Source organism: Lycorma delicatula, chromosome 8 (assembly GCF_047948215.1).
Source record: "Lycorma delicatula isolate Av1 chromosome 8, ASM4794821v1, whole genome shotgun sequence".
Lineage (NCBI taxonomy): Eukaryota > Metazoa > Arthropoda > Insecta > Hemiptera > Fulgoridae > Lycorma > Lycorma delicatula.
This window is the reverse complement of record NC_134462.1, coordinates 37,235,183-37,261,563: the sequence shown is the minus strand read 5'-3', so window position 1 is coordinate 37,261,563 and position 26,381 is coordinate 37,235,183. Positions and strand designations below refer to the sequence as shown.

The window sequence follows — 26,381 nt, the reverse complement described above, 5'->3', positions numbered from 1 at the left end:
AATTAATAGGCATTTTCTGATAACTATATATATGAAGTTTAAACAAAAAAAAAATAAAATTGAAAAACATTTATCCGGAAGGGAGATAAAGCAAAAGAACGAAATACATATATTTAAATTTTAAAAATAGGGGTTGATTTTTAGGAAAAAAAATTTAATTACTCGTATTTGTACATGCATAACAAGTCGCTTTAATAAATTTTTCTCTAAAAATGCCTCTGAAGAAAATCGAAATTGGGTTTTCCGCAATAGTCCTTAATGAATTTTTTTGTGCAATTATCTATTTACAATCAGTTCCTCCTATATTGAAACCATAAGTAAATTGCATAACAACTAATTACTTGAAAGAGGAGTAACCAGTGATAACCTCGAAGAATACAAATAATTAATAGTATGCATTAAATGTCTGGAAAAACACATAATGAGAGATTAGAACAATACAACAATATCTAACATAACCAAGAAATAGCAAAAACGATTAAAAAAATAATAAATGAGATAATAACTCAATTAAACACAATAGTCCTTCAAGTAGAATAATTATAATCATAGGAGAATTCTCACGTTACTCATCACGCACTAATCTTCAGACCTAACAAAACAACATAACGTAATCAATAATATTCAATTGAAACTATTTTATGAAGTATAATTATCTTCTTAGATATCATATTATTATCTTAGATGAGAGAGTTACCACCTTAGTCATCAGGTAGCATCATCCATGTCTAACACGTGGAGCCTTTTCAGTCGTCTTACATCCTCCCTATTGTTTAATAAATTCATAACAAAACCCACGTGTGTATTTAGATTAGATGTATATTTCGAGCTTAGTCGTTGAATCTCCACACGGATGTATGGGATCCCCAGATACTTCTGGATCTTATTGTTTCTCACGAACCTCCGAGATTCCGTATTATTTTTGAGTAATTTGTTCTGGAACCGCTGGATGACCTCAATATTGCTGTAACATATTGTACCCATAGTTGAATACCATAGGTCCATATCGGTTCAAGAATATCTGACACCTTAATACTTGGTTTGATAGAAATAATTGAGACCCCTCCTTCACCAGAAACAAGTACATCTGCTTAAACTTAATGTTTAATTGCTTTCTTTTTTTCTTACGTGACCTGTCCATGTCATACGACTATTCAGATGCAAACTTATGTACTATACACAGTTGATATGTTGAATATCAATAATATCCAGGTGAAATAAAACCGTGGGCAATCCTCCCTTCATTGCAAACGTCACGTGATTCGCCGGATTAACATTTATTTTCCATTCACCATAGCCACACCCTGATAAGATACAACGCTGATTGCAGTTTACCAGAGGATCATCGTCAACGGTTAAGATTGTCAACCACAAATGATCTAACTGTGACAAGTTCAGAATAGAAAGGTCTGCATTGAAGAGAAGGTATAAAATCGGTCCCAAAACTGAACTTTGCGGACCTTTTGACTAAGTATCATTAAAGTTAAACAACTCCTGATTATATCTTACTTACAAAAAGCGAAACTATCCAAGTAGCTTTACATAGGATTAAATAGAATGGATGAGGTGGGTTTGATATCAACTTGTAAAGAAGAACAGGCAACAAAACTTTGTCAAATTCCTGCTGGACATCCAAAGATGCCGCTGAATGATATTCCTTCCTTTCCAGATAGCTGTTGACAACAGTAATAATTTGAAGCGTTTGTTCAATAGTCGAATGACCACTTCTGAAGTCACTAATGTTTGAGAATAACATCTTTTCTTATTGAAGAAGGCATTAATTTTTGAAGTAAGAGTCTCTTAAAGATCTTAGAAAGAACAGGCAATACGTTTATAGGTCTGCCGGGCCGCATCATCGATACCAACTGCGCTCATCAATGGTACATCTATAAGTAACTTGTCTTCTATCCAGCCTCGATAGGACTTCCAATCGGTCCCATAAGATCGGAAATCAGGAGGATTGGGAAATTCTTCTTTCTTATAACCATTGTGCTAATAGTTAGAAGAATTGGTGAATGCTCGGATATAGAATCATAGTTACTTTTCACGTCAGCCTAAAAGGAAGAAACTACCAAGCTCACATAAAAGTCCAAGAAGTCAGGAACTCTTGTTGTTGGTCTGAAGAGGGAGCAGTAGCTAATAGCTACTGGAGAGCCAGGAAGCAGTAGAGGGAGTTGATAGCCTTAGAGGCCCAAGCCAGTCCAACTGATTTTATTGAGCCAAATCAATATCTCAACTGAGATTGCCTGAATTTTGTTGGCGTTGAATGATAAAGAGCCGATTATGCCTTAATCCATTTTTTGTCAAAACCACAGTACCACTATGCGATATACTATCTGGATGATTAGTCGTGTACACTGAATAACCTCAAATATTCAAATAGTTGTGGTAGAAAAACACGGTGAAGATCAACGTCTCCAGTTCTTCTCATCGGCTTATAATGTTGATGTTCCATTACGAAATTTTCAAATACTTAACGAATTTTGAGAAAAGGATTAATATGATCAATGCCCCTTCTATAACAAAAATATTTGAGCCAAATTTGAACAAAATCGGTTCGGTAAATACTGAGATACAAGGCCAAAAATAAAGCGACACACATACAAACATATGATTTATTGGTATAGATGCACTAGTTAAATCATAAAACATAAAAATTTTCAAAATCTCGATACTTCATTTTTGACATGTTCACCACACTTTTTCCTTCTACTCTAGCTATATTTCCCGAGAAACTGATAATGATAAACATAAAATATTTTCATTAATCAGTCACTTTGATAAATTTGTCTGATTCTTTCGTAAGAAATATTTACTACTTCCTGAACCTCTAAATGATTGGATTTTATCTCGTAATTTCAACATATTTTTTTATATACTTCATTTCAAGTTATTTTTTTATCTCTTTAATTAGAACTTATCCTACAACTTTTGTTTTCTATTCATCATTTCATTACTGAATTATTCCAATGAACGTATGCTTTAATTGAACGTAACTTACAATTTTTTTTTAGATTTTATCACGTTCTGTATATTTTTTTTCTTTAAATCGTTATAGACCTGCTTTACAGTGCTTGTAAAAAAAAAATATAAACTTTTTTAAATAAATTTATTTTTAAATTCGGTTTTATTAAAAGGTATAAAATGACTGGTTGTTATTTAAAAATCTCTGGATGGATAATTATTTGAAAAGTTTGTCTTGTCAAAATAATCAACAGCTCAATATATCGTTTAATATTTTAATTTATATAAAAAGGAGAAAGTAAAGAAAATAAAAATCAAAGATTTAATACATGTCCTGTAAGACTGTGAATTACATCTTATTATTATATCTTGTTATGATGTCTAACTTTCTTAAATAGATAAAATTTCAGTGTCAAAGTAAATATTAAATTAATTGTATTTGTATTTTATCTGAATTAAATTGTTTGACTATTAAAAGATAAAATATTATTATAAATTGTGGTTAAATAACATAAATAATAGCTAAAAAATATTATTTAGACTCTACACTTAAAAATAACACAAAAGAATTGATGTAAGGCATTTACATGATGCAAAAATATGGCGTCGCGATTCCCATGAATTATCTGCTAGGCTTACTGAAATAATTGGTTTCCTTTTCTTTCACTACTGTACCGAATATAATTTTTTATATCAGCAAAACTTTCAGGGAATATTCAATCGTACAACTGATCCTTTTCATTTTTTTCACCAAAGACTATATAATAAACATCATTTACTCTCACAGAAACAAACTTTGAGTAGTTTCATTTATATTTCAAACACAGTTTCCGTAATTTTGGGATTACTAGATTTCATAAGAAAGCTACCTATTGTAATGGGTACCATGATTTGACTTTAGGAAAATTTCAACATATCTTCGCGTTTCACATCCCCCAGACTCGAAAACTACCATCAGTTCAGAAGTTTATATATATATTTACGTATATATATATATATATATATATATATATATATATTAACTTTATTGTGGACACGATAACTGCTGTAATTTTGCGCCAGTCACTTTCAAATTGATACATATAATAATATAACAACCCAAAATCTCAGTCGCGCTCGTTAACGGGAAAGATCGGACCATGGGGGGAAATGGGGGAGGGCTTTTTCCAAAAAACAAAATATATCTATAACTTTCTTATAAAGAAAAACATCAAATTCTTTTGAAGTTCCTAATAAATTCTTTGAATAAGGGCCTAAAACTTATCTAAATAAAGTTTTTTGATATCACCAACCATTGGGCCACGGGGGAAGAAAAAATGATGTTTCGAAGACAAAAAAAATCATACCTCCTTAATAGGCACAGTATCGAATCGGTTTAAAGTGATCGTTAGTCATCTAAATATTACCTGAAACTTTTGTCTGAAACAATTTTTGGTATGACTAACCCTTACGGCAAGGGAGACCAAAATGTTGCTGGAATTGTAAGATGGGGCTTGTCATATGCTAAACATGTATTCACATGCAACCATTGTCGTATTGAGTAAATTTGAAGTTTTCCTTAACTTTAAGGTTGAAATATTTTCTATTCCCTATCACGGGTGAAATCTACCTCCTCCTTCCTGCGTGCCGAAAGGGATTTTTTTTTTGTAGGCTGTAGGAAACATCTTGTGCAAAATGCTTCACTCTGTAGCAGAGATAAATAAAAAAAATCTATCTCTCTTCTCCCCATTCTCTCTATTATATGTAGTTATAGAAAACGAGTTTATGTAGTTATAGAAAACTACATATATATGTAGTTATAGAAAACGAGATATTGGTAAATCTAAAATATTTTCAGTAATCAGTTACTTGATAATTTTTTTCCATTCTTTCGTTATAAAAATTTATTACACCCTAAAACACTCTTTAAATTTAAGTTTTAATATATATATAAAAAAGATGTTTTTTTTTTTTTTTTATTAGTAATAGATATTTTCTTTGCCTATATTTACCCACCAGTGACTGAAAAGTCCTTAATGAGGAACACAAGAAAATAACTAGCTCTTTTTATTGACGTATAAATATAATTATTAATATTTCAAAATAAATTTTCACATTTCAATTGTTTAGTAAAATTTCGCAAAGCAATTATCGCTATTTATAAAATAATATTGAACTACATTAATAATTAATACATGCTGAAATTTCCCATAATTGTGAATCAAGGAAAATAAAACAAAGCAGTAAAATAATGGTAAACAATATTGAATCTATCCATTTCTAAGTTGATATCAGAGTTTCACAATTGAAATACGAGATAGTACTGGAAAAATTCTCTCGGGATTTGAAAAATTACTTCGTCGATAAGCCACTTTTTGAAAGTTATAGAAGTGCACATGTTCCTTCAAAATATCAGAAAAAGTTTAATACATTAATTTTATTGACAAACGTTCAGATTCTGTCATATCTAACAACCAGCTATTTCATCATTTAAAATCAACAGTTTTACAAGAATCTGTAAACCAAAATTGTAATCCCTTTTTATTTAAGCCTAATTTGCTGTATTAAAACAAAAATTTGTTGTATATTGAAAGTTTTACCCACTTTCTTTTCCATTTTACGGTAACCTTTATCTGTAACTACAGCTTTTATGGTAACATATCTGTAAATATAACTCGAAGATACAATTTAGTATCACCTTTATGAAGTTCGATAACTCGTAAAAAAAACACATTCGTCCATTCAGTCATACATGTAAAGACCACGATATAGTAACCCTTGCAGAATTTATATTGTGTTTTTACAATCCTTGATATTCAGCAGCAACGAAGTACACATTTCTTAATACTCCTAACTTACGTGGAAAGTATAATAAGAGCACATAAAGACTGGTTGTATTTTATAAACACATTTCTTGTTACCTAAGGCAAACTTATCCACTTTACAGTATGATTTTGAAGGAAAAAATAAACATGTATGTACTTATTAAAATAAGTAAAAACATCGTGACTGCTTGTGAACATTTGTTAAATGCCGTATAACCTGAGTATAACGCTTCAGTTCTTGGTCAGATGAATGGACCATATTTTATGAAGATAACTTCATACAAGTTAATGAAATGTTAAACTATTTTTTTTTTATATAGAAAAAACTGTTCAATATTAAATAGTACTGTAGTTTGGGTGGGTATATCCTGATTGAAAAATATCGAAAACAATTATTTTTTTTTAAAATTATAACGACACAACTTTACAACAAGATAATTGAACAATAAGTATATAAGATCTATTTGAACTAACATTAAGTAGTCACAGACCCAGCGACTGGTGACTTAACGATAAAAACTAAATGAAATAAAAGAGCACACCGTACAGCCAGACCATAAAGTCACCTGATTGAAACGATTAGGCAAACCAAGAATATTGTTCCTCAGCAATCTGGAAAAATCACTGATCTTGTTATCCAACAAATTGACCACCAAATAATCCGGTTGCCGATTCAAACGATTTTGATTTCGTAGGCTGACCAGAAAGATTTCCTGCCGAAAGTTTCGCAACTTAAGATGATTATTCATGAGACTATTGCTTCTCTATCAGGGTATGTTTAGCATTTTAAGTAATTTTTGTCTGGTAACGTTCAAGAATGTCAATACTGGAATTGCATACTGTACCTCACAATTCAAGTCCGTAAGTTCAATTAGGCTTCAAAACTGATTTATAAATCTATAATTTACTTTTTACTGAAAATCGAGATCTAAGTCCTACCAGGCAGTACATGTTTTTAAACTTGATATCCAACAGTTTCAGCTTAGATTTTATATTCGAAAAAAATAAAAACTGAAAATCATTTTCTTAACAAAAGAGTTAAAAATGTGTTGTTTTATTTTGAAATATTTCCGATTGTTTATTTATTATAAAGAAAGTTTCAATTTTTTATTATACACACACACACATATATATATATATATATATATATATATATGTCGATTAAGAGAGAGGGAGAGAGAGGTATTTTACGAATGTTGTAAAATAATTATTAAAACTTTAAGAGGTGTAAATGCTGTTTAAATTGACTACGAAGGTGAGAAATTATGTTACGTTTTAATAAAGATAGACATGTTATTACATGTAAACAACTTGTACATGCCTTAATGATATGAGTACAAGTTATAGAAATGTTTATAACACTTAAAATATACTAAGATAAGTAATAATTATGTTTGTTTATTATTACTGTATTGATTAATTATCTTAAAGTAACTATAAAGAAACAATAATTAAAATAACCTCTGACAGTAGCTGTCAAAAGTAAAACTATATTTCTTGTAAGTAATAAAACCCACTTCCTTAACGGTAATTAAATTTTATTGAACGATCTTCTGCAATTATAGTGTTTATTTGTAAAAGAAACAAATATTTAATAATGCTAATCCAATTATATTAAATTGCTTCTTATTACTGGATGTACTTTTTTTTTCATTTTTAATTGATGATCTGCTAATAAAAAATATGTCTGGAAATTTATAATCTGTGATTCCACCATGATTATAGCCACCATGATTGCATGAGTTCAAAATTACGTTCTTTGAAGATTGTGATTTCTGTAAAAAAAATTACAATAATAGTGTACTATTTTCTTATTTATTAAATTATTTTAAAGTGCGTAAGTAATTTGTATAAAAATTATTTTATACAATTAACGGAAAAAAAGGAAATTTTTAAATTATATTTTTTTAATTTTGCGTTAAAGAAAATTAGTTTTTAAATTAAGTTCTCATTAATCATCGTTGAAAATGTATATGTGTAATAATTATATATTAAAGTCTCAGGTGTGTTATTAAGTCCCAGGTCCAGATACCCGAGAGGATTGAAATTTTTCTTACGCTACAAAATGTTTAACTCATGTCACTATGGTCAAACTTGAAACCATGTTAATCATGTTCAACAAAAAAAAAAGTATGATTGTTCATTTTTGAAAGGTATTTTTTTAATAAAATTCAGAAATTAGAGTAATTTCGAAAATTTGTAAATTTTTATGTTAAAACATTACTTTTTATTTAATGTACTGATTTGGAAGATTTTTTTTTTAATTAGAAAGTTTTTTGGTGATCCCTTAGTAAGTATTTCCAGATAAAAAGATTTTTGAAACAAAAACTAAATTTTTCACGTAGACAATTTAATATTTTTCAAAATTTTATATACAACAGGCTACATTTTTGTAGGAAACTTAAGGAAATTACGTCACACATATTCATATTAAAAAGGGATTCCTATTGAAATTCCTTGAAAATTACATACTATCACTATGCAGAACTTCTCTTAGTAGAACGTAGAACTTACGCAAGGTAGTTTTGAAGAACTATACTATCTTAACAAAGTATAAAACAATAACAAGAATCATAAAAATAGCAGATTGATGATATAACTTAGAAAGTGAAAAATAAACTAATAAAGAAAAAGATTAAAATTGAAAATGAAAACAGAAACAGAAAGGAAGGGAATGAAGGATTGATTAATGCACAAAACTCAGCGGATGTAATTACACTATATAGTTACTAAGGTCCATAACGTGTAGCCACTTAAGTCTTTTAATATCGTCACCGTTGTCTAGGATGTTTACGACCAAGTGGTTAACGTGGTAATTTAGCTGAATTTCTTATTTAAAACTAAAGCTTTGTATTTCTTCCTTGACGTACCGTAGACCTAAATATTCCTGGATTTCAGTGTTTTTAGTAAACCACGGCGCATCAGCTGTATACCTTGTCAGTTTGTTCTGAAACCGCTGTATGATTTCAACATTGTCTTGCTTGCCATCCCCCTAATTGGACTCCATATGTCCACTTTGATTTCAGAATTACCGAGAGTAGTTTATTAAAGAAATATAACTCAGACCTCCTGCACAGCGATCAGTACATTTTCTTGAACTTCATGTTGAGTAGCTTTCTATATTTCCTCACTTGAACCTTCCACTTCAAACGACGATCCAGGTGAAGACCCAAGTATCTTACACTTTCAATATGCGGGATTAAAATGTCATCGAAGTGAACCCCTGAGAAATCTTCTTTCCTCATTGCGAAAAAGCTTGATTTAGCTTAACTCTTATTGTCCATATATCAGCCACTAACTGATTAGATTTAAATAAGATTGTAGATTAGTTAAAGTCACACTTGAGTTATCATCAACAGCTAGAATATATGTGTCATCGGCAAAAGTAACGACAGCGACTCAATTCTCAACCGGAAGGTCGGCAGTGAAGTTACAGTATAAGACAGATCCCAAAACTGACTTGCGGAACTCCCGATTTAGTTTTAAAGGACGCGGATAATTCTTGATTATATTTTTACCTACCCGCCAGGTAATAAACATAAAGGTTTTTTGTCGTCATAATTATTTAGGATTGAATTTTTTATCATTAGTTTGAGATCAAAATTATTCTGATTTTGGGTTTAATTGTTTAAAATCATCGCTAAATTAATTGTTAGTAATTATTGATACTTCATTGTTTTTTTTTTTAATTTTATATTATCAAATTCAAAAAATTAAAATTTAAAGAATAATTTAAGAAATATTAATTTTTCTTCTTAGGGCGATTTTTTTTAAAATTAGGTTTTATTATTTTTTTTTTAATTTATTTTATTATGACGTAATATTTTATATTAAATTATTTCTATATTTCTATTTAATTTCATTAACTTATTGTAATCTTTATATTTATACAAACGACTATTTCTCTAAAATTTTATAAGAAATATATATTTTATTTATCATAGACATAATGTATATCAACTTTACTACACAATTTTCTCATGTAATTAAAAAATTGTTGTTTAATTTATTTTCTGTTCTTTTTTTTACAGTACTGTCCTCAGGCGCTCATGGAGGAGGTCACAGTAGTGGAAATGCTAGTATTGCGGAAGAAAAATTAAGACATTGTGGTTCAAATTTCTGTGTTGTTGGTGGAAGTCATGGTAATGACAATTTAGAAAGACCACCAGATTCAGAAATTTACACAATATCTTCCATATACTTATGTTGCATCTTCGTCGCTGTTGCTATGGTTGCATTACTCATTGATCCTCTATCAAGGTAAAATTTATACACATTTATATATATATATATACCTTTTTCTACATAAATTTTTATTAATGCATAATTTTTAATAGTTTAGTAGTTAAAATAATATTTTTAGACGGAATTTTACGAATAAAATTATTTAAAAAATATTTACGTCTTTATATCGATTGTATAAACATGATTTATACTACATAACAGGGTTTGGTGAAGAAAATTTATGTTTATAAAACATAGATTGATTACTAAATTTTATCTAACAAAACATGCAGATGGTAACGATGAAAAAGATCACATTTGTGATTTAATAATTAAATATTTGACGTAATTAAAAGTAATAATTTAAATAGATTTAACCTATATTAAATTGTGCATAAATATATTCCAGCTCAAATTATATTAAACCCGTTTTATGCGATGTTTAAGCCCTGTCCATTAGAATTTTATCGAACGGTTTACAAGGATATTGAATTGAATCGTTGATTTTACGCACGGGGATAATTTACCGTGCCGTTGTGCATAATAGCAACATTTCATCTCTACACTCTTTATAAAACGACCAATAAAAATACCTTAACAATAAAACGGTAAAAATTGAAATACATAAAACGGGTCGCAGATTGATGGTAACAACTGTTATCATTATACAAAATTGCCGATTAATTTACTATACTTTTTTTAAATTAATTTAGTCAGAATAATGGGGTGTTATTTATGTATAAAATATTTATCATATAACGCTACACATTGTTTTCCTTACAATTTGTTTAATTACAATCGGTTTCGAGTTAGGAACCGAATTAAATTGTAAATTGTATTAAAAAGGCATATAATGAGGGATATCCAACGAACACCCTTAATAAAACTACATATACATAAAAGACATAAATAAAATACATACATACGTATATAAAATTCATATATAAGCAAGCATACTCGCACTGAATAAGACCACATAGTTACAGCAGTTCACAAAGATCTAATGAGAAACAAATAAATACAATTTATAATATTATTAAACAGCAGACAAATAAAAAGAAATTGTAATATAAGAAGCTCATGGAGATAAATGTAAAGAGACTAGGCTCCTCATCAAGACATAGAAAGATGTCCGTCCAATATGTGATTTTGAACCAGCTTAAGAGTCACCCAGATTACCCCAAGTCTAGCGCATGTATATATTTCAGTTGCCGGACAGACCTCTTCGTTATTGTTTAGAAGGTTAACAGCTAGAAAGTTCACATGATTATCTAACCGCTGTCTATAGTTTGAACCGAATCGTTTAATCTCTTCACGAACATAAGGTAACAAAATTCTAGGTAGTGGTGAATCTCTTCGTTCCGTGTTAACCTCGGTGCTTCTGCAGTGGATCTTGCTAACTTATTCTTTAAGTATTGTTTAATGACTTGTTTGTCGTTTCTCATAGCTCTTACCCCGTAGGGGAAGACACTCTCTGCAATCGGTTTTAGAATCACGTTAGTAAAACTTGTATATTAAAAACTTGTTGATCGGTGAATTGTTATCTAATAGCGGATAAAGGTTCTTACACCTTGTGTTGAACTTTTTCCTTTTTTCTATCCGTAATACTTCAACGTCAAACAACGATCAAGCTGGACTCGGGGACAGTCAGCTCTTCTCATTGCAAACGTAACGTGAGTCGACTTATCTGATTCACCTTTATTCTCCATTTTGTAAACCATACGCCAATCAAATCTAATACCGACTGGAGCTTCAATGAGACTAAATGTGGGTCTTCGTCAGCAGCCAGAATTGCTGTATCATCAGCAAACGAGGCGACGATGACATGATTTGCAACCGGAAGGTCCACAGTGAAAATTGACTACAGGACTGGTCTTAAGACAGAGCCTTGTGGGATCCCTAATCTAATGTCAAAGAATCCATATACATCATTGCATCTGATCTGAAAAATGTCCATGGCTGCTTGGTCTGCTTACGGAGCAGACCAAGCAGCCAGACTTTGTCAAAAGTCTGCAGAACATCCATGAAAGCCACCGAATAGAACCTCTTTTCTTCTAAGCGCTTTGTGTAAAACTTATAACCCTGTGCGTTTATTCAATCGTAAAATTTCCACTTCCAAATTGTTCCACTTGAATAGAACAATTCAAGAATGTTCCACATCAATCCAAATTCATGATCTGGAATAAATCTACTCGTGACAATTACTTTTACAAGTTAAGCAATTATGTTACTTCAACTTCAACGATTTTCAGATATTTTTTCATGTTTTGTAAACAATGATCTTTGAAAACAAAAGTTATAGCAAGTAAACTTACAATTTTTTTGTAATAAATTAAAATTTTTCTTTATATTTTTACCGGTAAGATTTTTAACTCGGATTGAGAAACATAATTTTTTTTTATCCAAGGAGGGTTAGGATCCCGCTAAAGGTTTTTTTAAAAAGTACAGAATTGACCATATAATTATTAAATTGCTTTTATTAAGTTTTAGATATGATTAAAACAATGTAATAACTGAATAAAAATGTAGAAAACAGATTCCAAATACAAAATAAGCCATAAAATATTTTTAAAAAATTATTTTTTACGAGAGGAGCAAAATCCCAGTCTACGATTTTAAAAAACATTTTAGTCAATTTTTTTTTAATTAACAGATAAACTGTTAAATTTGTTATTACTATTATTTTTTAATAAAATACGAAACGAAATTTCTACTGATTATCAATATTACGGTAACTTTTCATTGAAATCATATTCATAATTTAAATTTTTAACGAAATAAACAAATGGGTTGTTTATAAATCCATACTAATATTTGTCTTGATTACAGTATAAAAAAAATAATAAATAAATAAATTTATACAAATTTTAATAATCAATTGACAATTCCATTTTATCAATATATTTATGCAGGTATATTGTGTCCAATAATCTAACATAATAGTTTGCGACCTGATGCGACGTAATGAATAGTGGCATATCCACTTCCAAGAAAAACAACATTCTATGCCAGGCTTATTTAAGAAAGAAAGAATGAAATTCCTTCTTTAGTGAACCGATTATATTTATATCCATTAGCATTTAAAGCCCTTTGAAATGTAGGAGAAAATTACTTCCATATGTCACCTTTTTTTTTTTTTTTTAATCGCAGACTGGTTGTACAATTAATTAACATCATCAGTCTAAAAGAAAACAACTTTAGCTAATAACGCTTCAACATCAGATGCTTCATAGCCATAAGAAAGACTGAGGTGTATAATATAAAGTAACAAATTAACTTATTCCGGTTTGCACGGGAAACTTTATACACCGTCTCCACTCAATTTTAACTGTATAAATTATAAATAATTTTATTAATATTTGCGAGTAATGTCTTTTACTTTCCCGATGAATATAGTTAGAATAACTATATTAAAGGGGAAAGTATGGTGATCATAACAAAAATGGGGTATGATAAAAAACGGATTTTTACAAATCCCGTTTTATCAACTTAAATCCTACAACTTTTCGATCAAAAAAACATATGTATGTGCGTACGTATGTATGTTATGTGTGTTGCACTACACCTTATATCTCAGGATTGACCCACAGATTCTCTTCAAAATTAGCTCAAATATTTCTATATATATATATATATATATATATGGTCGTTGAACACATAATTTTTTCAAAATTCGTTTAGGAATTGGGGAGATATCTCGATAAATCCAATTACGATTTTCTTCAGAGGAATTTTAGAGAAAATTTGTTAGTTACAATGCATGAATAAATAATTCAAACAATTTTTTTTTTAAAATCAACCTCCACCTCCTAAATTTTAAATTATGTTTTCAACCCCCCAATGGCATAAAGACCGAGGCCCGGCTTCCGGGATAGGGCCCAGGAACGACATAGTCGGGCCTGGTTACCCCGCCCTGAAGGTTATAGGCAGAGCATGGAGAAAGGATCCGATCGGCGGACCAACCTGTCATGCCGGACGTTCAGCGGGTAGACGGGGAGACCCTTTAGAGAATTGGACGTTCAGAACCATTTTCTGTTAGAGACAATGGCGACAAAAAAAATCCTGTCTGCGCGCATGAGAACGAGTCGAGCTGTCATGCTTGAGGGCACCTTCCGGGGCTGCGTTATGCTTAATTGAGGGTCGGGCCCCGGGAGAGAAGTTTGTGAGGTGGAGGTTTAGTTGGTAGGGCGCAGATATACATTCACACATTAACAAGATCTTGCGGAATCTGTTAGCGAGGCCAACACTCTGTCCGTAAATAGGATTCCTCCTCACAAGGAAAAAAAGGGGAGGCTTTACTTTGACTTTCCTTCAGAATTTGATTGTTGCGAAGTCCAGAAAAAAAGAAATGTAATTTCATTTATTAGTAGAAATATTGTTGGTGAATAAATAGGATAATTAATAATTTTGTTACTGTTATTATTCTTCATACTAATCGAAAAGGAAAAGATATAACACGACTAGTAGTCTATACGTTGAACTGTGGTGTAACGTTTTTATTTGTTTCCTAAATGGTTTTTGTAATTCATAATACGTGATAATGTATAAAAACAAAAATTAACATTAATTTGTTCGTGTAACCGTATGAATTCGTTTACCGTAATGTTCCATTCCTACAATTAAAATATTTTCTTCTTCAATGACTTAAGTTTATGAAAATGTATTAAAAAATTGAAAATTTGACTCTTCATCATTTTTAATGTATTTTACGATATCTTTAAATTTCATGTAAATTTTTATTAAATTTAAATCTCTGGATTTTCCTTTGTTTTATTATACGAAAAAAACAAAAAGATAACATAATCAAATTTAATAAAATTCGGAAAAATTCATCTTCGTTCTGATTTAAATTTCATGCACAAATTCAATTTCTTACCGGGAAACCCATACTCTTTCAACTGAATATATATTACTTTCCCGTCTAGATAGCGTTATAGCGGAGGTATAGCTCCAGAAGGGAAAATATTGTAATCGGTCCAATTTGAGCATATGCGGTTTTCATCGGAAGTTGATTTTTGATATCTAAGGAACCCAAAAAACCGGATGGTAATTTTCCAGATGTTAATGTTCGTCTGTACACGGGCGCGCGCGTGTTTGTGTGCTCGATATTGGCCTCTAAATCATTCATATCTTCAGAACTGCTGGACAGAATTTGACCAAACTCGACTAGAGTACTTTTATGTATGAGTATTGATGTCATTCAATCTTCAACTTAAAAAATGAAGGGGGTGATGCTGCAGCGTAAAGTTCCTCAGTATCTCGAGATTTTGCTTAATTAAGGTCATATTTTTCTGGCGCATTTTTTAAAAATTAAAAAATAATATTTAAAAAAAAAACATTTAAAAAAAAAAACTTTTTGCAAAATCGCATCCCCATTCCAAAACATGCTATTGTAGTCGTCTATGTCGTGACGTCATAGGTGAGCGGTAGAATTAAATAAATGAATGATAATATTTAAAGCGTATAATAGTAATTCGGTCTGGCTGGGTCTCGAACTCGATTCCCCGGTTAATTCGGTACCTCTTGCGTTAATCCTCGCGCTACACCAGTCTGTTTACCGTATAAACGAAATTTGTTCTCTGTAAGTTGTGAAATTACATTACTTTAGTTAGTGCTGACCGTCGCCGCTAGTACCGCCACACCCGCGTGAATTAAATACGGAATGCACGCGCGCTTTAGTTAGAATCATTGAATTAAATAAACGAAAAAGCCGTGTGACAGGAAAATCCTACAACTGTCTTGAGAGCTTTTTACTACATTTATCGTTTACACTATTAATTAAAAATATAAATAATTAAGGAAACTAACATTTTTTTCCAAATAATTTGTTGGATTAAATTATTTTCTTTAAAATTTTGAACAAGTGTAAATTTCTTTGCCGGAAATTTATTTTGGTGATTAACTGTTCAAAAATAATTTTATTTTTAATAATTTAAATTATTGAAATTAAGAGGGGTAAAATTTAAAGCATTCTTTTACATTATTGACAAATTATTTTCTTTCGATGTTGTTCTTTATGTCCAAAAAATTATTAAAATTAAAAAGTAAAAAATAATTATATTTTTTCCTTAAAAGTAATTTTTGTAGAAAATTTCTGAGGGACGAATAATAAAAAATATAATTTATTTAAAGCACTTATGGGGTAGAATTTTGGTTAAGATTTATTATGGTAATGGATAATTTCCATGATGCTTTTTCATTATTTTCTTAAATGGAATATTTTTCCTAGAAAATTTTATAGGTATCTGTCTAGAATAAAATAATGGGCATTTTTAGCAGTTTGGAATGAGAATTTTTAATTTATTTGTTCAAGAATTTAAAATTAAACATCTATTCTATTAAAAAATGGTTTCTGCATCTCAAATTTTGTTCTAAATGCGGTATAACAATCTTTATTATTTTTAGGTTACATACAAAAATTATAGGGGGAAAAAATAAGATAACTTCGGATGTTTGTGTTTTTTTAATACCTTTTTATGAAGAAAATTACATAAAAGATAATTTATTTTCTAGATAAGTCCAACTAAAGTTTAATTATTGGACTATTGAAATTATTACGTGTTCATTGTGTGTTTGAATTAGTTTTGACGTGATTAAAATACTTCCGTTCTATTAATTTTTTATCTAGTTCTATTTTTTTTTTTGTAAATAACGATTTCATGTAAAACATAATAATAATACCAACCATTTTTATCTCCCGTCACGTATGACAGTGTTAGGTAATATGACAGTACACAAATTTTTAAAATAAAGTCACGTCGTGTAATATATTACATTGTTACTTAAATACAAATGATTACTGATAATTTATCGTAGAGTTTCAGTTTTAACTAGTAACAGAAAAGGTTATTTTATGTTTAACCTGTGTAATCAATAATTCAGATAATATCTCAACCAATTTATTGCTATATTATACTTAAAAATATTACTTTAACAAAAAGATTCTATCTTGGATTAAAGTAAACGCGATATCTGTTTACTCCTTTGGACGTTTCTCATTGAAATTTAATTATATTAAACTGATTTGGTAAAAAATTCGTAAATTGTTGTTTAAGCCATCTTGTGACCGCCATATTGAAATTATTTAAAATCAGACTGATCTCATAATTATAATTTTTTTTAAAATCATTCATTTAATTTATTAATTCCTTAATTTCATAAAATTAAAAGTACAAAAATTATCTTACAACTATTATTCTGTGTAAAAGAAAACTACATAATGTATAATGATTATGTGAAAAGAGAGACTGATAAACAATAAGTTACATATATCTTACATAAAAATATGAAAATAATCAGCACAAAATATTACTTACGATTTAACATTTATGAAGTTAGGCCCCTCAAATAAACAAAACCCAGAGCTTGTTTTACCATCATTTGATAAAAAAACAAAAAAAAAAATATGTGAATAATACTCAACAGCTTGAAAATAAAACTAGTGAATGTTGACTATTAATTACTAATCAAAACATATAAGTTGTAATTGTATTCGCTTATTTATTTTGAAAAATATGTAGTTACATTACTACAACTTTTTCTTTCTTTTTCGTGTTTAGCCTCTGGTAATTACCGTTTAGATAATACTTCAGAGGATGAATGAGGATATGTATGAGTGTAAATGAAGTGTAGTCTTGTACATTCTGAGGTCGACCATTCCTGATATGTGTGGTTAATTGAAACACAACCACCAAAGAACACCGGTATCCACGATCTTGTATTCAAATCCGTGAACAAATAACTGACTTTAGTAGGACTTGAACGCTGGAACTGTCGACTTCAGCTGATTTGGGAAGACGCGTTCACCACTAGACCAACCCGGTGAGTTTACGTTACTTTAAAAATAAATAAAAAAAATAAAAAACAATTTTGGAGTTCGAAAAACGATTTCAATTTCAACAAGTACCCATACTTTTGAATAATGGAGAAATTAACTCATCTTACTTTCCTTAATGAACACGGGTAACTTATAGATTTTAGGATGCTTGGAAATCCAAAAACTGAACTTGGAAAAAACATTTGTGACGAGACTGATGTTCGGTTTAGATACTGTTTGTGAGAATTATCCTAGCTCAATTGCTGCCAGGGTTGTAAGGAATTTAACTGGAGATATACAATGACTTAGTAGCTAGATCTGATTACGATTAGAATTGAAATCAGAATATTTACTAACAATATCTGAGGCTTTGCCTTACTATCAGTTCCCCTCTTTTTCTTCCTAAAAAAAGAAAGGTTCCTTCCTTTTGTCAGGTTAAGGATGGCGAAATAGTGCGTTGTCGATAGGGGAATCCCACCGGGATCGCTCCATGGACCGACCCCTTGAAACACGGCCTATAACGGAGCTTTTCGTTTACCGTTTCCTTCAGGGGTCAGTCTCGTCGGTTATGCTGACTATCCTGCTTTGGTTGTGGAGGCGGGCTCCAAGAGACAGGCTGTGGCTAGCAGTGCCTATTGTACCATAAACGATTGGATACGTGGTGTAGGGCTGCGAATGGCTCCAGATAAAACTGAGGCAGTTTTAATTTCGGTACTTATTATATTTTTTGTTTGAATAAAAGATAATCGGCTCTGTTACGTCCTACGCATTACTCTTTTTTTATTCATACTGCAAGTTCCTTCTTATCGAGTAATATATTATTAAAATTAAAATTTTTCATATTGATAACCTTTGTTCAAATTTATATTAAACGAACGGTTTTTTTTTCATTTTCTCGTTTTATTTTATTATATATTTTTATTTTAACTTGTAACGGTCAAGGTAAACGCTCCTCTTTATAAAAACAAAAAAAAAACTAACTTTTATATTTTTACTTTCCAAGCGAATATTGCTAAAATATAAATGCATTACAAGGTAACATGTACAGCTTTATTAAAGGGGAACATGTCAAAAATGGTGTATCGGGGTTTTTTGAAAATTTTTACTTTTTTAGGGCCCATCTAGTTCATCTAGATTTAAAAAAAAAACATATTTATGTACGTATTTACGTATGTGTGCCGCGCTCTGCTTTTGGAATTATATTTCAGGATTGACCGAACCGATTATTTGATTATTTTCAATTTTGGCCCAAATACTTTTATTTATGGGGCATTGATATTATTTTTATTTTAAGTGGGGGTATCGCGAAAAAAAAAACAATTTTTTTTAAAGACACTTGAGAAAAAACTTAATTCGAACAAATTTGTTACCTGCAATGTATATATAAATAATTTATTCAATTGATAAAGTTTTTTTTTCATCTCTCATTTTTATATAGGTTTTTTGTTCTTCTGCTCTATTTCCATTCGGTATAAATATTTTTCAAATATATTTTTAAACTTTATATTTCATATATAGAGCTATCAAGGATATGCCTATATATTTTTTTTTTAAATTACAGACACCTGATCTAAAATGCAGAAAGGTTTTTTGAAAATTTTCTTTTTCTTATTGCCTTTATTGTAGCCGGTGTTAGATTTAGAGAAAACTTAAGCTAATTTGTTGTTTAATACTAGCCGGTCATATAAATACTTCCAGTCTAACCAGACGGTTGCTCCCCCTAAGCCTTCGCTATGTTTTTTATCCCCATGGTTGCATGAGAATAATATTGATAAATAACAATTAAAGTTTTACAAATTTGATCTTACAAATACTTGAAAAAAATTTATTAATTACAAAAGACAGGATATTAGTAACTAAAGTATATAGAATTTTGACGAGTAAAACGTTTCTACTTCACCTCCAAGGAAGCTAGGGCCAAGATTTATGGTTTAAAACCTTCTCTGTGAGAACATGAACGTATCCTGAAAATTTGAAAGCAATCGGTCTGTTGGTTCTCGCGTGATGCTGTACAATCGGATATACAGATGCCGCTACAAACGTTTGCATTTATATATTAGATTTTTAGAAAAGTTTTTCTTAAAATATATTCCCCAAATGTAAAATATATATTCTGTTTCTTGTTTATCAGCTTTAACTCTTTTAATTTTTTTTAATAATATGTGGGAAAGTCATGCACTTTGCCAGATTTTTTTTAAAATATATTTTATTGTACGGTATTATTTTTGTAATTTCAGCTGTTTCGTTAAACAATTTTTTTTCTTTTCATTTGGTGTCACAAAATTACTACTATAATTATTCCAGGGTTATTTATTTTTTATTAAGTTATTATTATTATTATTAACATACAATCAGTTAATCATTATTTTAATTATTTAACTTAGCTATTTAAATTACACGTAATCAAAAAGTAATTTAGAAAATTTTTCTTCTGATATAATTCTGTATTTTTTTTAAATTTAAAAAACTACCTATTCAAATTATTATAAATTTTAAATGTTAAAAAAAAGAAAAACACGTTACTTAATTGGTTCTATTAAGTAAAATTAATATTTAATTAAGTAGTTTAATAAAATTAAGAAATTAGTAGGACCAAAATTTGGTGTATTTAGCATTGTTGTTAAATTTGAAATGCACATTTTTTTTTCGCTACACACACTTGTTCATATACTCGTATTTTCGTTTATATATATATATATATATATATATATATATATATATATATATTATTTATTAACTTTTTTTTAGTTAAAATTTGTATAACTTTAAATAGATTACATGAATGATCATAACTTAATTCAAATTCCATTTCGAATATTTTTTCTCTGCTACATTTGAATACAGAATTTATTATAATTAATAATTGAGTAATGTGGGAAGATTAAATGTTATACATCTGTGAATCCTTAATTGGCTATATCTTTTCTGACCAGCTTTTCTCTGTCCTTAGATCTTATGTTTTTTCTTCTCACTCTCTCTCTCTCTCTCTCTCTCTTCCTTTTTTCCTCCCTCTCTTGTCCCTCTATAGTAAAGCATACATAGTTTCAGCTTTATAATAATTAACTTATAATTTTTTTTAGAGTTAATTTAATATATACATGAAAAAACGGCTCCGTTCTATGGAAGGATGTAATATTCATCTAGTGAAGCTCTATACTTAATCAGACCTTAATTACGAGAACCTTAATCATCTCGTAGAAGAAGATGATGTGGCTAGTATCTTATCCAAACATATTTTAATTTTAATTCCACCCTCGTTGAAATATCATTCCCTTAAAGTTATTCCAATTTTTTTATCACAAAAATAAATAAAAAAATGTTGAGGATACATTTTTCGTATAGAATTTTTTTTTTTTTTTTAAGAAGAAAATATGAAATTTAATTTTCTTTACGTTTTTAAATATGAGTACAAAAAAAACATATACTTAAAAATGTAATTTTCTTTATATATGTCGTAGGTAAATAATGAAAACGGAGATTTGATCAAATCCCTAAGGTAGATGATCAATTCACGGAAGATGTTAAAATGACGACTCTGTGGGGTGATTTCCCTAAAGAAAATAAGTGATTTGATCAAATCCCTTAACTGTTTTAGTGAAAAGATGAAATAATATTGTTTAGATATTAAAATTATTTATTTAGTAAGCCATGCATTATTAAATGTAGAGTAGGTAATACAACAATAGTCATTGAAACACAAATTACTTATTCCAAACTAATTAACAAAATAAATAGGTACTTAAACTGATATCTTTAAAAACAAAAAGGATATTTTTAGTGAAATTTTAAACATTTTTAGTGAATGTAATTAATAAATAATAATGTTCATTCATTTTTATTAAAACACGTTGTTGATTTATGGCACCTCGAGTTACAAAGTACATTAATTTTTTTACAGGCACATCATTTTGTTTTACATTGTATTTTGGATTCTTCACAGGAATATTTCTTAAATCCTTGATCTCCAAATACGGATAATTTTCTTGCAATCTCACGCAGGCTTAGGTTAGTCTGTGGTATTGAAAATGTAAAACCTAATAACTTAACTAACCTAAAATCACCTAAACTTAACTTAAATTTAAAACCTAATGTGTTCCTGTGTAAATGGGAGTGTTAACAAGCGAAACATAGAGCTGTGCGAGTCCTGACTTGTTTATTTCATCTTCTCACTAAAACAGTTAAGGGATGTGATCAAATCACTTACTTTCTTTAGGGAAATCACCTCACAGAGTTGTAATTTACACATCTTCCGTAAATTGATCATCTACCTTAGGGATCTGATCAAATCTCCGTTTTTATCATCTCCCTGCGATATATATAAATATCCATACCTAAATTTGTGGTCCGAAACTCTCCAGAACTATTATATCAATTTCATTGAAATTTATATATGCTGTAGTAGTACATCTGAAGTTGTGCATGTGAAAATTTGATGAAGATTAGTGTACTCGTTCTTCAGTTACACTCAATTTAAAGTTTGAAACAGACAACAAAAACTGAGGTTTTGTTGGCAGTGCAGTGGTGTATTTATCATATGCGCTTATGCACTGAGTCACAATGGTGAGCGAGTTGAAACTTGATTGTTATGTGTAGGGTCTACTCGTTAGTCGAACGTGTGTAGTGCGAACTGATCTGACAATCAGTTCGTTTCTGACTGCGAAATAGTTAAGGCGTCGGAAATGAAAAGTCGGTCTTCTTGTACAGAACTTATCATCAGTTAATAAAAAATAACAAAAAATACGTGTCACCAAAAGGTTTATATTATTATCAGTTTTAAACACTATCAGAATATAGTAAATATTTATTTTCTTTCTGCGTAATTAATCCAGTTTGAAATTAGAAGCGCTGAATTAAATTGAATTTTAAAAAATGACACTTGGATATAGATTCATAATATTATACATTACTCTATTTTATTTGTGTTAATGAAGTTAATTATACTCGTTTTCTATTACAATAATAATTTTTTTTTCTTTTTATTTAGAAAAAGCCGAAGAAACTTTATATGATGATTTTTTTGTAATGTAATTTGATTAAAATTTTTTTTCTTAATATTAAAAAAATAATATTAATATTTGTAATTTACTTTGCAATTATACAAAAACAAATATTTTTTTTTTGTGGTACATCAAAGAAATTACTTTAGTGATCAATAAAGGAAAATCTACCTAATTAGAGAAATTATTTGAATTATAAAAAATTCGCTTTACTGGATTTCAGAATTATAATTTATTTACGATTCGTATAACCTTTAACCTAATAAAATATTGAAGTTAGGTTATTAATTGATTCAAGTTAGCGTGGCTTATATATATTTAAAGGAATTTACTAGTCACGAATATTGATTATAAATAATAATAATAGTAATTATAACTGATATATATGTTAGGTCAATAGTACATAGATAGACTGCGTTAAAAAAAGAATCGAATTACAAGTCATCTACGTTGTAATTAATTAATATCGGATAGAAGATCGATATTTGATAATCATTCGATAATTGTATAGCGCTTATTATTATTGTACTACGTACTGTAATTCAAAAGAAATTTATATTATTGTTATTATTTCTACTGGCATTATTGATATGCAAAAACGATAAGGTTATTTATACATATTTTGTTTTCCTGCTAGTTAAACTGTGAATATCACGAAGGTTACATTAATTTCTATATTATTGCTGGAGTGAACGCATGTATATTATGTATAAATGACGTTTTTTTTATGTGTGCAGTATTTATAAATACGTGTAAAATTAAATATGCTTCAGAAAACAATAGTCACAGTATATATATATATATATATATATATATATATATATAATCTTTGGGTTAATTAACACTGTTCGTTCAGTCATTCCTTCATGTTGTAAACCTGTATTTTATATACCTGTATATAAATACAAAAGCAGCAGTGCAAACCGCATGTAACCGGTTAAAACCGGTGTCAGAGTTGTATATTACTTGCTGCGTGGCTCCGACGTTGTTCTTTCTGTTCTGCCAGCGAGCCACTACTGCCGGAGAGAACCGGAGAGAGTAGCACTAGCTAGCAGCAGGCTGGCAATCCAGCAACCGCGCAAGTAGTTCTTAACGTGTGGGGTACGCTCTCTTGTCTTTGCAAATTTAGTCAAGATCTTTTACTTACTTAATATAAACCAGAGTGGTTAAACAGTTTCGTACCTCACTTTTCTATTCATTATAGTTCGGTTAAAACTTCTGTTGTTATATATATCTTTTCCTTTATTATTATATATTTTACGATGATAAACTTGATCGTCATCGCAGTTTAGTGGGTGAGGCAGCTGGCTGGTTATTTAGTCGATCGTGCAGTTTATAAACTGGTCTTCTTTATTAGATACTCTTGAATAAATGAACTCTCAATACAGAGAAAAAGATCTTAATCATATGTTTTATCTTCTGGACTTAACTATTATTTAAAGTGGGTTCATTAAATCTAACTTGTTTTTAAGTTATTTAAGTTACATCCATAAAAGGATATTCATTGATTCTATGGATGTTTTATTTATTATTATTATTATTTTTTGTATTAAATAAAATTGTTCAATATTTCCTTATTTACCATGTTACCCTCATTAAATTTTTATACAATACTATCATAAAATCTAGTATAATGTATGGAGAGAGAGAGTTCTTCGTGCAGTTCACAAAAAAAAAAAAAATACTAAATTATTTTATATCGGCAGAATTTAACCATGCAAAAATAGTAATAAAAAATTAGTAAAAAATTGTTTCTCAATTTTGAAGAATATGTAACTTCTTTTTTTACACAACGAAATTAATTCGATACGAATAAGAGCAATTTATACAAATTATAAATAATCAATAATATTACAAAAAATTATAAATTTAATTTTACAACCGAAATTTTTATTCATAAATTAAAGAAAATGATCCTTTTTTGACAATTTTTAACCCAAATCGATTTTGTTATCCATAAGAAGCATGCAAAAACCATTGTAAATGTGTGTCATATTAAATTCGTAATAAGGAAACCTTTCTTATTGTTCTAGTCAAATTTGGAGGTTTTTAAAATAACGGTTTTTTATTTACTGAACGTTTTACTTTCCTGGCGAATAAAATTGGAATAGCAATATTAAAGAAGAAAGTATAATGAGCATATAAACGGGGTTTTCTTTGTAAATCTTTACGTTTTATGGTACAACTATTCCATCTAAATCAAAAAAGAAAAAAATATGTTTGTTTGTACATAACTGTTTCTGGCCTCATATCTCACGATTATCCCAACCGATTTTCTTCAAATTTGGCTTAAATATTTCTGAACGTGGGGCATTGATTATATATATATTTTTTTTCAAATTCGTTAATGAAATAGGGGTTATTGCGAAAAACCCAATTTCGGTTTTCTTCAAAGCTATTATAGAGAAAAATTTATTAAAGTAAATTCGTTACCTACAATCCATATATAAATAATCCAACAAAAAATGTTTCAAAAATTCACCCCTAAAAAATGTTTTTCAAAAAATCAGCCTTTAATGTTTGAATTGCAAAAAATTTCCGCCGATAAGATTTTTCATTGTATGACTTAACCGACGTAGCTGGGAAAGTCATACAATACTTTGCCAGTTTTTTTTTAAGCGATAGCTATTTCAGTCAAGAATGTTAATTTTGAAAAAAAAAGATCTGTTTATTTTTATAATTTTAATTTAAAAAAAAAAAATACCTACATAGAATAATTTAATTATAACTACACTATTATTAAAGACTGAAGTGTTACCTGTAAGGAAAATTATTTTAAATTAATTATTGCAAAGAGGAAAACGTACTGCAACATTATATAATTATGTAGATAGCGTGTATTATCTTATTGATCTTTAGTTATAAAAGACAATGCGTCCAATCATTTGCGATTTGCAAACCGTGTCTACCAGCCTACCGTGATGCATAATTTTTTTTTATTAATATGTAGTCATACTAGATGTAATAATAGTTGTTTTCTGTTGACATTATTATTTTTTTAGCAGCTTATCAAAGTATTTTCGCTATTTATCTAACCGTCAACGAACCATTTCTTTTATATATATTGATATAACTAAAATAGTTATATTAACAGTTTAATTCAAAAACTAATTGTCCCAGAAATAACCAAGCTTAATTAGGATAGTAAGAAAATATTAGTGTTCAGGTTTTTTTGTGTGACTTACTCGGGCTTAAAATCGAGTTAGATAAAATGATATTCAAAAACGGGTTCTTTTTCAGTATTTTTTCCAAAATTAAATTTAGATATAAAATTAAATTAGATAGGGGATTAAATTAAATTTGCCCACGATTATTTAAAATTGTAAAACAAGTTTTAAATTTTAAACTAATCGATAACAATAAAGGGTACCAAGTTTATATATAGTCTTTCCGCTCCCTTTAAACGCTTCATAAAATTAAAAAAGCCGGTTTTAAATAAATTCGTTATATTTTTTTTTAAATAAAGACAAAAATAGATTTATAAATAAAAGAAAGAAAGTAGAAAATAGCAATTATATTTGTTTGTTCTAACACTATTATTTTGTTATTGTCAGACAGAAATAATAATTGTTATTA

At 29.1% G+C, this 26,381-nt stretch overlaps 1 protein-coding gene across 4 annotated transcripts in view; it reads left to right on the top strand.

The window, feature by feature from the left end:
- The window catches only part of LOC142328581 (UNC93-like protein), a 302,554-nt gene that overhangs the window by 159,054 nt on the left and 117,119 nt on the right, over window positions 1–26,381 (top strand). For all 4 annotated transcript variants that reach the window (XM_075372348.1, XM_075372349.1, XM_075372350.1 and 1 more), the window contains exon 3: window positions 9,800–10,028. In XM_075372348.1, the coding sequence (XP_075228463.1) occupies window positions 9,800–10,028 (229 nt within the window). The remainder of the gene's footprint in view (window positions 1–9,799; window positions 10,029–26,381) is intronic.